Source organism: Eleutherodactylus coqui, chromosome 2 (genome assembly GCF_035609145.1).
Source record: "Eleutherodactylus coqui strain aEleCoq1 chromosome 2, aEleCoq1.hap1, whole genome shotgun sequence".
Lineage (NCBI taxonomy): Eukaryota > Metazoa > Chordata > Amphibia > Anura > Eleutherodactylidae > Eleutherodactylus > Eleutherodactylus coqui.
In genome coordinates, this window is record NC_089838.1 from 151,774,965 (window position 1) to 151,788,320 (window position 13,356).

The window sequence follows — 13,356 nt, forward strand, 5'->3', positions numbered from 1 at the left end:
CTCAAACTTTTGTGAAAGTATGATTTGTGACTTTATGCCACAATTTTAGCGAAAGTGCCTTTATAAATTGCCCCCTACAAGTTTACCTTCCAGAACACCAAAACACCAGACCAAAAGCTGCCTAAAATACATGCACACTTTAGCTCACTACCTCCTTCAGCCTTCTGCTTTTAATACTTTAAGAAATCTAGAAAGGCAATGCCTGAACCCACAGCTGACAAAATATTGGATGTTGTATTATAGGGTATTTACCACATACAATTGATATAGCTATATGGATGTTAGTTCTCTGAATGAACTGAAAGTGGTAGAGTCCTATATAAAGGAAAACATCACAGGGGTTCTGGCTTAAGGATTTTTGTTTTATGTATTTGCTTTTCAGATCTGTATGGCAATGCAGCATTAAAAGTACCAATGATGACCTGTCTGTCTGAGCGAGTGAGTGGGTGTGTTTGTGAGTGACTTATATGTTCCGCTCGTGATCACGACGATGACGTCATCAAAGGTCCTTCATCCCCAGAGAGGGAATTACATGCTCCACTCCTGATCACATGACGGTTCTGTACGCACACGGCTGCTAGGTGTTTGTTAGTATCCCATGGCAACCAAGGCCGCAGGGGGTTTATAGTCCACCCGTAATCTGCACAAGGATGCAGGACATCTGATGATGTCACAGTCATGTGATAAGGGGTGGTGCATGTAACTCCCTCAAAGGTGATGAAGGACCTTTGATGACATCACAATCATGTGATCATGGATGGAGCATGATGGTGATGTCATCACAAGTCCTTCATTTCCAGTGATGTGCTATTTCTGATGCATGTTGTATTGGATGAACAATGTATGTAGCAGTGTTGTGAGTGTGCCATGCACGCAGCACAGCTGTGTGGGGCATTGCGCCACCAGAAACACTGGTACTATAATTTTCTAATAATTACAGTAATTCTGATATGTACAACTAGAGAAGTTTTATATAATATTGTTTTTAATGCTGTAACTTTGCCATATACTGCTAGCTGGATTCAGTATGTTTTTACCGCATACACAGGTTTCACTGCTATATTTAGAGCAATGACTACTACTTACAGCTACATAACAATAAAGGGAAATGATTCATTCGCTTAAAAAGCAGTATCTAACAAGCTCCTCTATTAATCTCAAGTAAGAAGTGATGATTTGTCTATCTAAAAAATGTTACAATTCTCTATTTAAGATGGTAAGATGATTAACAAAGCCTCCATCCAACAAAGGTTTGAGTAATCAATGACAAATTGTTGAGTAAGAGTTGTGTGGACCTGGTCCTAGCTTTTGGTACCAACTCCTAGACCTGTTAAAGACTTCTCTAGGGATGTTGATAAGAACTCTAGTGTTATATGAGGCTTTGTTCACATCTTTACCATGGGTTTCCTGCTGCATCATGGGGGCAGGAAAACTGAAACCTTGTCAGGAATATATTCACCCTGTAAAGGAACAGAAAGGACCCAATGACCATAATGGGGTCCATTCAACTTCTGTCATGCCCTTCACCTTTTTCCTGAAAAAAATAGTGCAGCATGCTGTGCTATGTTATCGAGGATTTTAGGACAGATTTGCACTAGAGACTCCAAAAAGAGCCCACAATGTAGATGTGAACAGATCCTTAGTAGAGATGAGCGAGCGTACTCGGAAAAGCACTACTCGCTCGAGTAATTTGCTTTATCCGAGTATCGCTGTGCTCGGGTCTGAAGATTCGGGTGCCGCTGCGGCTGACAGGTGAGTCGCAGCGGGGAGCAGGGGAGAGCGGGCGGGAGAGAGGGAGAGAAAGATCTTACCTCCGCTCCTCCCCGCTCTCCCCTGCAGCTCCCCGCTCCGTGCCGGCACCCGAATCTTCAGACCCGAGCACAGCGATACTCGGATAAAGCAAATTACTCGAGCGAGTAGTGCTTTTCTGAGTACGCTCGCTCATCTCTAATCCTTAGGCCTCAAGCACACAGGTGTATTTTCTGTTTATATTATATCCGTATTTTTTTTGTAATTGTTTTTGTAACGCTTTTTATGTAATTTAAAAAAAATTGCAGCCCGTCCTATTTTGATCTTTAAAGTCTTTGGGATTATGGGAGATAACTATGTTCTTTTATAATTAGGTTTGTATTTCAGCTTAAATCTGCTTATTTCAGCAAGCATCCCACATATACAATGAGAGAGTCATATATTGTTTACATAAACAGGTAAAACTGGACTCTTATCAGCACATAAAACCAGCAAACAGTCTTCAAAAGAGAAGAACACACAAAGAGTAGCATTAAAATTGAGTTAGCAGACTGGATTAGAGAAGAGTTAACAGAAACTTATCATTCTTTGCACTTTAAGAGAAAACCTGTTCAAACTAATTGATAATTTTGTCATGTGGCAAGACCCTACAGAGCATGTCTGCTAATAGTCTTTCCTTTTTCTGTCTAAATTTACCTCATGAACACTCCCCATGAGAATGACCTATCAGCCCACAATATGTTGTAATGTATCTGAATGTCCCACCATCTTTTGTTTGAGTTAAACTATAAGCTCTTTCCCACCAAAATTAAAGCAGATGGTTCACACAAACTATAATGCGTGTTATTTATTGGTTTCCCCGAGCTCTTACCAACCATATCTAATATGGCACCCACAGTATATCTAAGAGCGTATTTGCGTTAAAAGGATCATTTAAAAATGCAGCAAATAAGCAGTTGGATGCGTATTCACTGTTTTTTATGCATATTGCCAGGAGACAATGGGGAAAAAAGTGACATCAATTGGGCCTTCTTGCATATTATTACACATGGACTAAAATTCCATAAGCCTGCGTGCATGAGGTCTTGGGGAACTTTTACATGGGATGGCTGTTGGGCCCACAATCATCTCTCATGTGAGTTCACATAAGAGTGATGATCGCTCACTGAATGGAGGTGGAGCATGTTGGTGATCCCTTCTCGCTGTCTGTCTCTCTTTGGAGTAAACAGGCAGTTATTCATAGACCAATGACTGCCTGTTTAAATAAGTCGACGGTTACTTGGTTTTCAAGTGAGCTAAAAACTAAGCAACTCCGACAAGTGGGAGATTCGCGCTCAATTGCCCTGTTTGGTTTAGCCAGGACAACTTAGTAGCATAGTATGTTAGGCTGAAAAAAGACAATGTCCATCTACTTCAGCCTGTTTCCACCACCCCCCTTGTTGATCCAGAGAAAGGCAAAAAAAACAACAATGAGGCAGAAGCCAATCTAGTCCATTTGGGGGGGGGGGGGGTAATCCTTCCTGACTCCATAATAGCAGTCAGAATAATTCCTGGATCAATGTTTGGAAGTTCCTACCTGACTCCAAAACCTGGATCAACAACCCCACTGGTTATTTAATGTCTATATACTGTAATATCACTATATCCTGTAATATCAGGATGCCTGCAAATGCTCTTAGGTGATTACTTGGTTGACTATTGGCCTGTGCAAAAGTACCATTGCTTGCAATTTTTTTTCTTTCTCAGTTTTACTCATCAGAACCGCACCCCACTAATGTACTGTTACAATAAAAATAATATTTCTTGTTAAACAGGGTAGACTGTCAGCTTACGGATACACTGACATAATCAAAACACTGCTCCCATTTAGAAGTCTAAGAGGTCACATTAGTAATGGGCATGGTCGCTTAAAATTCTACTAACATGCTCTATTGTTGACCACAAATTTTGAATGTTTTCCTGGGCTCCTTAGTACCTGCAGCCTCACAGCCTATTTAAGCTTCCACTGCTTCAATTCCTCCCTCCCTTTTTCCACAATGATGCCACCACTATGAATGCCCACCAAATGCAATGAACTAATCAGAAGACACTACCCTCCTGTGATAAGCACCACGTTAATACACCCTATCTGTTCCATCTTTTAATATAAAGACAGAGTTGTACTTCACCCTGTGTAAACAATCGCCCACTAAAATTATTTCCCCTTCCTTTTGTCTTCTTATTTAAACAAGCCCTGGCGTCACTTCAGGTCATGCAGCCATGCAAGAATTAATATAAAATGATTAGTGCTGTAAAATAAATAGGCTTTATTCTAATGACAGCCCTATGTGCTCATAATAAAATTCTGAACACCTGATTGGTACTCTGAACAGCCATGGTGATGCTAGGGCAGGTTCTGTGCTCTAAACGGATTCTACTGTGCATACGTGGAAGATGAAGACTGGAAGCTAGGTACATCCAGCCCTCCTCCATACATGACTCTGATAATGACGTTAGTGATGATGTGCCTTTTCCAGCTTGACCCAGAAGCTGGGTATTCTGTAGGTAAAGGTGCATCAGAGGAAGATCAAATTTCACTCTCAGACAGTGTCATGTGGCTGAAGGTTGGAACAGAGGATCACTTTACTTCAGGAAATGTAAGTATATTACAAATATCATGACAGGCACAATTGGGAGACAATAGAAACATGTAGTAAAATTTTGAAAACCTCCTTAAATCTTTGCTCATTCTGGGTGAAGGTACCTTTACATGGGATGACTGCTGGGCACATAAGCACCAGACAGCCATCCTACAGGCTGCTGCCTGGCTATCATTCCTGTGCTTTACACAAGAACGATAGTCATTTAATGAATGGAGGTGGAGTGGGCTAGAATCATTCTGGTCAGCCCGCCTCCATTCACAGTAAACAGAAGTCACTCAAACTTTGAGCGGCTTCTGTTTCACGTCCCAACAGTCGCTTTGCTTTTAGTTTTACAAAAAACCAAGGGACTACGGCAGGTGGGTGATTTCCAGCTCAGTGCCCTATTAGCAGAATTGTGTAAACAGGATGCATCTAACTTAAATTTACCGTTTCTAGCGAGAACTTGGTTGAAAATCTCCCCATGCAAAGCTACAGTAAGCTGATCAAGATGATCAAAGATGTCAATAAATTTATACGACAATTAACTGTGAAGAAACATTTTTCCAATATTCCTACTATAGAAAATACTCCAGGTATTCCTACTGTTTTGCATCAAGTTAATTTTTGGAATAGCACTGGACAACAATTCCTTTGGAAATGACATTTGATGAACAATTAACTATTCTAGCTCTCATCAATTTATAAAGATGAGCCTATTTCTTCTGTGGATGTGTTTCTACAACCATTAATAAATTAACGATATCCAATCATGATTTTTATCCTCTTCAAACAAGAACTTCAGTTATGCACACTTCTCAAATTCAAGTGAAAAAGAACTTACAAATGTATATTCCAGATGTAACAAATAGTACATGATATATCACTAAACCAAAGGAAGCCACTAGAAGATATGACTCTGAATCCTTTTATTATAGTCCGCCCTGCAGATAACAGTGGTTCTATTGTGATACTTGACAAAGCTTTAATAATAATAATAATAAAAAACTTTATTTGTATAGCGCCAACATATTCCGCAGCGCTTACATAGACAGGGGGAATACAGAAAGACAAAATACAAAAATTACAGAACCACGGTTACATATAGTAATCAGTTGATTGATACAATAGGGGTGAGGGTCCTGCTCCAACGAGCTTACATACTACGAATAGTGGGGTGATACAGAAGGTAAAGGGGCTGGAGATGTGCACTGTATGGCGAGGTGGAGAGTGAGGGATTCTATACACATAGACAATGGTCAGACATTTAGCCGTGTGACGGCAGAAACGGTGTGACTGCAGGAGCGGTTTATGATGGCTAGCAGGGATTGCAGTCAGTAGGTCAGGGAGCATGTTATCAGGCGGAGTACAGAGGGGTTTGAGGGTATGTGGTATGCCTCCCTGAAGAGGTACGTTTTTAGAGCACGCCTGAAGTTCTGCGAGTCCTGGATTGCTCGGGTAGGCTTTGGTAGTGCGTTCCAGAGGACCGCTGCTCTGGAGAAGTCTTGGAGGCAGGAATGAGAAGTTCGAATTAAAGGGGCACTCGGTCTGGTTTCATTAGCAGAGCGGAGAGCCCGGGCTGGTTGATGGATTGAGATGAGGGAGGCGATATAGGGGGGGGCGCTGCGCTGTGGAGGGCTATGTGGATGAAGGTAGCGAGTTTAAATTGAATTCTGTATTTAACGGGCAGCCAGTGCAGTGACTGAACATGGAGTATTTCTACTGTTATCTGATACCTCCACTTACCCCTTTCTTAACATTGATCCGACAGAAGCATTTTAAATTACTTTATCCAAATTGCTACAGAAAGAGTTGTCCTCGGGGATAATTAATAGACCAAAACTATATGATTATTTGTTGGTAGACTCTTAAGTATGCCCTATGTTCCATGCATTACCCAAAATCCATAAAAACGTCTTTCTTCCTCCTTTACACTTTTTATAGTTAGTAATGGCTCATTGCTTGAACACCTCAGTATATGGCTTGATAATCTACAACAACCATTGGTAGCCAGAATTCCTGGCTACATTGAAGATACTAAGGCATGGTTACAGGTTTTATATAAATCAGGAAAGTCAGCTCCCTTTGTTTCTTCTCTTTATACTGTTACTCCACACAGTAGAGCCATTAATGGCATCAGACATCATCTGGATGCTTATAACAACTAATCAGATTATCTAAAAGAGTATATGGTTTGCTGTTTGGACAACATTTATTTATGATATGCAACTTTCTTTAAACAGTTTACACGAGGAGATGTACAGCTGACCTGTGAGCATTTTTATGTGGACATAAATTATATGATTAGCCAAACAAATGTTTGCTTACTCGTTGGCTAATAGTTTTTCTTTGACATGGCTAAAAGATCAGGCAAACAAACGTTCATATACACAATCTTGCCCGATAATCGAGCTATGTAAAAACCACTTTTCTGATAAAGGCTCAAACAATAAAAGCAAATACCAGCCTTGTTATAGCCGGAAACAGCTCCAAACTTTTATGAAACTAAAGCTTGCAATGCATCTATGCAGATTAGATCACTGTCAGTCGAATGCTCGTTCAGGCGACTGTGCAGCCTCCACTCCCAGAAGAATGCATTCAGACCAGCCAAGCGTACATGTTTTATTTTAACTAGTGAGAGTGAGATAAGCCACTACTACCAGACACATTTACCTATGCTCATCTTACAGAAGAACAAAGGCGTGTCGAAATCCAACATGCTTGACTCTTCTTGCTCCCTATGAAAGATGTTGGGAGACAATCAGTCCCGCATTACACCAACATGGAAGGCTATATTTAATCTAATAAAGAAGAAGAAACATCCGGGAACCAGGTGCACTGTAAACAAGACCCAAGAGCGGCGTGAAGGATTCAGAGTTTATTGACAGGCAGTGCGGACCAAAATGGCATCTTCCTCAGACCAGTTACAAATCTGCTTCACTAGATGCGCCAAGTGGCCTTATCCAGTCACATGATCACTGACAGTGACCAAGTAGGGTATTTTAACTAATGGCCAAATTAACATGCATAACCAAGTTCTCTTATATACACAGTTAAAACAAATACCAATATAGTGATAGGCATTTAACAAACCAACTAATTATTCGGTCACTCACAGATTTATGTTTTAAACATTTATAGTTACATTTAGAAAATAAACCAAATACTATAGATACTTACTTGTTGGCAACAAACCGCATAACAGTCCAATCTTTAGGAAACATTTCTGGTCTTATAAGTATTCGAAACACGGTAAAAATTTGCAACAAAAAATCCTGTAAATAACAATGGCACATATTAAATTATGATGAAGATAGATTGTATTATAATTAGTTACTGTGGGGACAAATAAGGACCAGCACACCATCATATTTATCACAGTCTAGTTAAAAGAAACTTAATGAATGAAGCAAGTCCAAACAAAGATTGGCACAAGATACATAAGAGAATTAGTTATTTCTCAGTCTACGATATATTAACATGTGCATTCTTTTTAGAAACCCTATGACAAAGATGGGAAGAGGTCTGCCAAAGACCAGCAATATAATACATGTCCTTGCTGATTTTAATTCAGACATAACCAATGCCTTTCCAAAACACGGTGTCTTGGGAGTTTACCGATTCTCATACTCTTCCAGCTTGCGTACGAAGGAAAATGTAAGCCTAGAGCAATAGGGCTGAAAGACTAACGCAAAGAACTACACAACTTCTGGCCCATCATCACTGCAATAGGACCTGAAAGAAGCAGTGGATTTAGATAACAGTCAATTAGGAAGTATTTTAATCATTCTTGGACTGTTGCTCTGTAGGCCAAAATCCCCCTGCAATGTTCCGATGATGGTAATTATAAGAACTTATTTGAAATGGTATACTTCCTGATTACTTAATCATAACAGAGAAAACTTCAAAATGTACTGCCTAATTGAATTACATGGTTTTTCTGACAAGGCTTATGACTTAGTAGTTAATTATAAATGAAAATGTGTCCTTCATTTGCTAAGTACTAAATAATAAAGTACTCAACAAAAAGCTCAATATTCATGCGACCAATTAAAAGACCTCGGTGGAAATTATTCTCAAATATTTTATGCAGCAGTTTTGATTTATTTTTGATTAACACCATCTCCATATACAAGTGCTGAGATAGGACATCCTTTGATAAGTAGTACAGATTCTAAACGGTGGACACTGAGGAGAGGCTCACTGGTGAGATATAGTTATATTAAACCCAAGCAAAGAAGAAATGGCATTTCATTTCCATAAGTAATTTAGCCAGAAAGGCATATCGAATATATTACAATGCTATCATCTGAAACATGTCCCTTCTATGCAAATACGGAGGAGTAGCACAATGAATTCCTCTAACACCAATCTTTTTCATTATATCACAATTTTATATTAACAGATATTCTGGGGTACTTTCTGTAAGAGTCTGGATTATTTTGTAAAAGGATCAATAATATTTAAAATATCAACTTCAAGGGAATTAAAGCAATTATGCAAGGAAAGTAGTATTCATTGAGGCAAAATTTAAATTTAACCCCTTAGTGACCAAGCCTGTTTTTTGCCTTAATGACCAACCAATTTTTCAATTTTTTTCATCATCAGATTCCCAGAGCCATTGGTTTTAAATTTTTCCATTGCCATAGCTATATAAGGGCTTGTTTTTTGTGGAACAAGTTGTATTTTTTTAAATGGCATCATTTTTGGGTAAATATAATGTATCGTATAATTTTTTTTTTTTTTTTTAGGGTGATTGGGGAAAAAAAGAAAAATCTGTCATTTGTTTTTTGGATTTCATTTTTACGATGTTCAGTGTGCAAAATAAATAATGTGATAATATTATTCCATAGGTCAGCATTATTCTACAGATACCAAGTTTATACAATTCTTTTTATGGTTTTGCCATTTTTGTACACAAAAACAAAACAACTTTTTTTGTGTTACAACATTCCAAGAGCCACCGCATTTTTATTTTTCAATTAATGGAGCCCTGTAAGGGCTTGGTTTTTTTTATACAATTTTTGGGAGGATATAACATTTTGGTTGCTTTTTATTCCATTTTTTCTGGAAGCAAGATTATCAAATTCTGCAATTCTGGTATGTTTTTTATTCCTACTTTTAATGGCGTTCACCATGCAGTATAAGCAATATGTTAAATTAATTTTGTAGGCCAGTACAATTACACCAATGCCAAATTCATATAGTTCTGCTTTTTTTTTCCAAGTCTTTCCACAATCTACTATTTTTTTTCTCTGGGTTATTACAAACGCACCGATACCACATATGTATTAGAAAGCCTATGAAGTATTTAGCCAGGGGCTGCGCCTCATAGCCCACTGTAGCTGGCAGACCCACAGGCTATATTCAAGCCTCTAGGTGGCATAGCAACCCATTGCAGGGGGTCTGATGGGTGACAGAGGGAGCCCCCTCTCCATCAGCCTCTTACATGCGTCAGTCGTACTGACCACAGTGTGTAAAGGGCTAAATAGAAGGATGTTTGATGGTTTCTTTGTTCACGGCTGTTAGAGCTGGTGCTAGGCTATTATCAGATAGCTGAGAACCCGCTCCCTGACGCGGAAGAATCAAGTCAGACTTCAGATCCAGCCACTATCAAAAACAGCTCTTCAGAATAAAGTCCCTGAACGGACGCCGTCAAAAGACGTATGGGCGGTCATTAAGGGGTTAAAACAGGAGGTGAACGGATATTATTTTAGCACTTAAATACATAGTTTAACATCCAATTTTGATTGTTTATTTTAAGAACCACTGTGATCATCAAAAGAACTGTCCAACCCACTGTTCATCTGTCATCTGCAGAGATACCGGGCAGTAAGTGCCCAATGCCCCAGTAGGGCCAGCATTAGTGAAGCTAATTATTATATGATGGTAAGTGAAATCAATACGCTACCCATGTAATGCACAAGCTTGCTGGGTTCTCCAGAAACAAAGATAGTATTCTGTGTTCCAGCTTTCATTTGACACTTGAACAAATATATAGTAATTAATCTAAACCATGACATTATTAATGGTAAGGGAAATACAGAAATGTTAAAACCCTGTTAATGACTTACTCGCAGTTCATCCTTTGTGTTGAAGCTTTCTAAAAGTTGTTGGTAGTGTCTGTCTGTCATTTGTCGCAGTAAGGACAGCAAAGATGCAACAAATTCACCCTGAAACAATTGACAATACAATCATACAAAAAGCTAATTTATATAAGTATAGCTAATGTATAAAGTAAGATAAAGAATATTAAAACTGCTCTAGTCAAGCACAGATTAGATACAAAGTAATACCCTCTCCACCACCAATAAAAGAAACATAGCTGTAATTGGAGAACAGTGAGGTACTTTGTAGCGAGCTCATGCAGGCTGCAGAATGACAAGGACATATTGTTAGAACTTATTGACATCTAATTGGCTCTGTGGGGGAAGAACATGACAAATTCTCAACAGTCAGCAAAGCTGTGGTATCGCTGCCAACAACATAGCTGAATATTGCTAACAGATACTCTTCACAACTTCTTATATCACACAGAAAAAAGACATTAAACTTTTTTTTTTTCAATTTGAACATATTTACTGCAGTATCAGAGAAAAGCCCAAGAACAACTTCAGGGAGTGTAAAAAGAATCCACAACATCAAGGGTGTAACGTATAACAGAAAATCTTACTGCACAGGCCTGTCAAGAAACCAGATATTTAAGTGCACTTGGAAAGATCAACTTCTTAGATGCCAATATCAGAATAACTGTAAAGATAACACTGAACTAATATGGAATGGCTACACTGTAATTATAATAGTAATAGCATTGTGGATTCCATTAGATTTTCGAGTATGCTGATGTGAATTACTGTGAGGCAATCTTAAAGCAAAATATTTAAATTAAAACTCCAATCAAATTTTATAACACATAACATGGATCTTCTAAGGTCATGTAATAAACCATTCTTTCAATTCTTTCACTTATAAAATGCAAACTTAGAAGCTGCTCTGCACACAATAGGTCTTAACACACAGCCTATTGTCTGTGGTGTTTATCACATTGCACAAGAGATGTTGTCAAAATGATGCCCCCCTTCTCTGACATCACGTCCTGCTCTGTGGCTATTGGGTGAAGTTGCACTTCCCAAACTTCCTGCTTAGCACACCCCCTAATTGCAATCAGCATAAAATATTGTTATTACTGGTAACTTTCTACTCCCTACAGCTACTTCCTGCCTTCTGGAAGAAGCTTAACCCTTGGTGAAACCCATCCACAATGCTTCTACTACAAATGCTGCCTTTGTGAACATACCCTTACAGTATTAAAATCTCAATGTCACAGAGGGAAACTTTGTCTCCCTTGTATCAAACTAGCTATATTATTACTATTAAAAGGGGCATTCCCAGAATTAGCATTCTTCACCTAGCCACAGGAGAGGTGATTAAGGTTTGATGGTTAGAGGTTCCACAGGACCCGAGAATTTGCCTTTCCTTCTCGCTGCATCCCATACAATGTACAGGAGCTTGAATGTATCAACAACCAAGCATGTGCACTTCTGATCCATTCAACACTTCGAGACCACTGAAGAGAAGATGAGTGCAGAGCCCAGATATCTCTTGTAGTCCCCTAGAGTGGAATGGATCAGCAGTACATATGCTTAGTTGGCATTTCATTCAGGCTCTTCAACACTGCAGGGGATGTAGTGAGGACGAAAGGGGACACAGGGACCCTGTTCTTATCATTAGTGGGGGCAATTGGTCCAGCAATCAGATATTTTTTGCCTATACCGTAAGTAGAAAACAAATATAAATTGTAGAAATACCCTTTAAATGCAGAGTCATAGAGCAGGTGACATGCTAAGCATTGCAGAGGCAGTGTGTGTGTGTGTGTGTGTGTGTGTGTGTGTGTGTGTGTGGTGGGGGGCTTCCTTGTACCTCAAAAACCTCTCCTTCCCACATAGGAAAATGACCTATATGGTAGAATTATAAAGTTCTTTCTGAATGAAGCCAGCATTAGAGTGCCCATCTAGTGGTGGCTACAGGCAGAAAAAAATTACATCCATATTTGTACTGCTAGCGTTGAATTAAGTGAGAGCTGTATAATCCTGAATGAAATAAGTTCTTACTAGTAGTGCCCATAGGCAGCCAGAATGTTATAATTTACCTATATGAGTAAAAAGGAGAAAGAACAGTGCTTTGATCATTAAAAATATGTTATGAAATAAGCATAGGATTTTCAACCTAAACTAAAACAAATATTAGGTGTTATACCAAAATAGTCCTGTGGTGATATTAATTACTAACTCATAAGCACTCTTAAGTACCGTAGATTATATCAATAGCCTAGTCACTACATTAGATCTTGAAAGATATTAACACCTAAACCACTAGGAATACTATATATTATAAATGCACGCTATAGTAAATGTAGAAAATGTTGGTACAGTATAAAATATTAACGTATCAGTCATACATCTTTTTCATCATGAGCAATTGATGGACAGAGTCTTTTAATTCCATGGCTGTGTGAAGAAGGGGATCTGTATTAAAAGTACAGACCTAAGATCTCTAAAAAGGTAGCTGGAGCATAAAAACAAAAATCCTGCCTCTCAGCATTCTTTCCCGGTTCCTATACAGTTCACCGCTGGTAATGTAACTGCTGATATAAACATATATACTGAGCTACAAAGGCTCATGGGTTGTGTACGTGACATTGGCAGAAGTTTGGGAAATTGACGACTTGGAAAGTTTGACAACTCGAGCACATGACCATCAAGCAGACCAAGATCTATTTTAAACTGTAAATATATTACAAAAACCTTAGTGGTAACATTAACCCTTTCCAATCCAATTTGTATCCTGGTTTTCCTAGGGGGCTTACTCTTTTTCTGCCGTTATACAACGGCGCTATCTGCTGGCTAAAGCCAGTGCTGCATGAGGTGACATGTTGGATAGGCTCCGACAGCAGAGAGGCTGGCAATATACAGTAAGAGAACCCCAACAG

General features: G+C 38.9%; 1 protein-coding gene across 1 annotated transcript in view; it reads right to left on the reverse strand.

Moving 5' to 3' along the window:
- DOCK4 (dedicator of cytokinesis 4) overlaps positions 1-13,356 on the reverse strand; it is a 300,819-nt gene that overhangs the window by 109,037 nt on the left and 178,426 nt on the right. Inside the window, exons 26-27 of the mRNA XM_066591773.1 lie at positions 10,442-10,540; positions 7,548-7,642 (exon numbers count right to left, since the gene is read on the reverse strand). Of these exons, the coding sequence (XP_066447870.1) occupies positions 7,548-7,642; positions 10,442-10,540 (194 nt within the window). The remainder of the gene's footprint in view (positions 1-7,547; positions 7,643-10,441; positions 10,541-13,356) is intronic.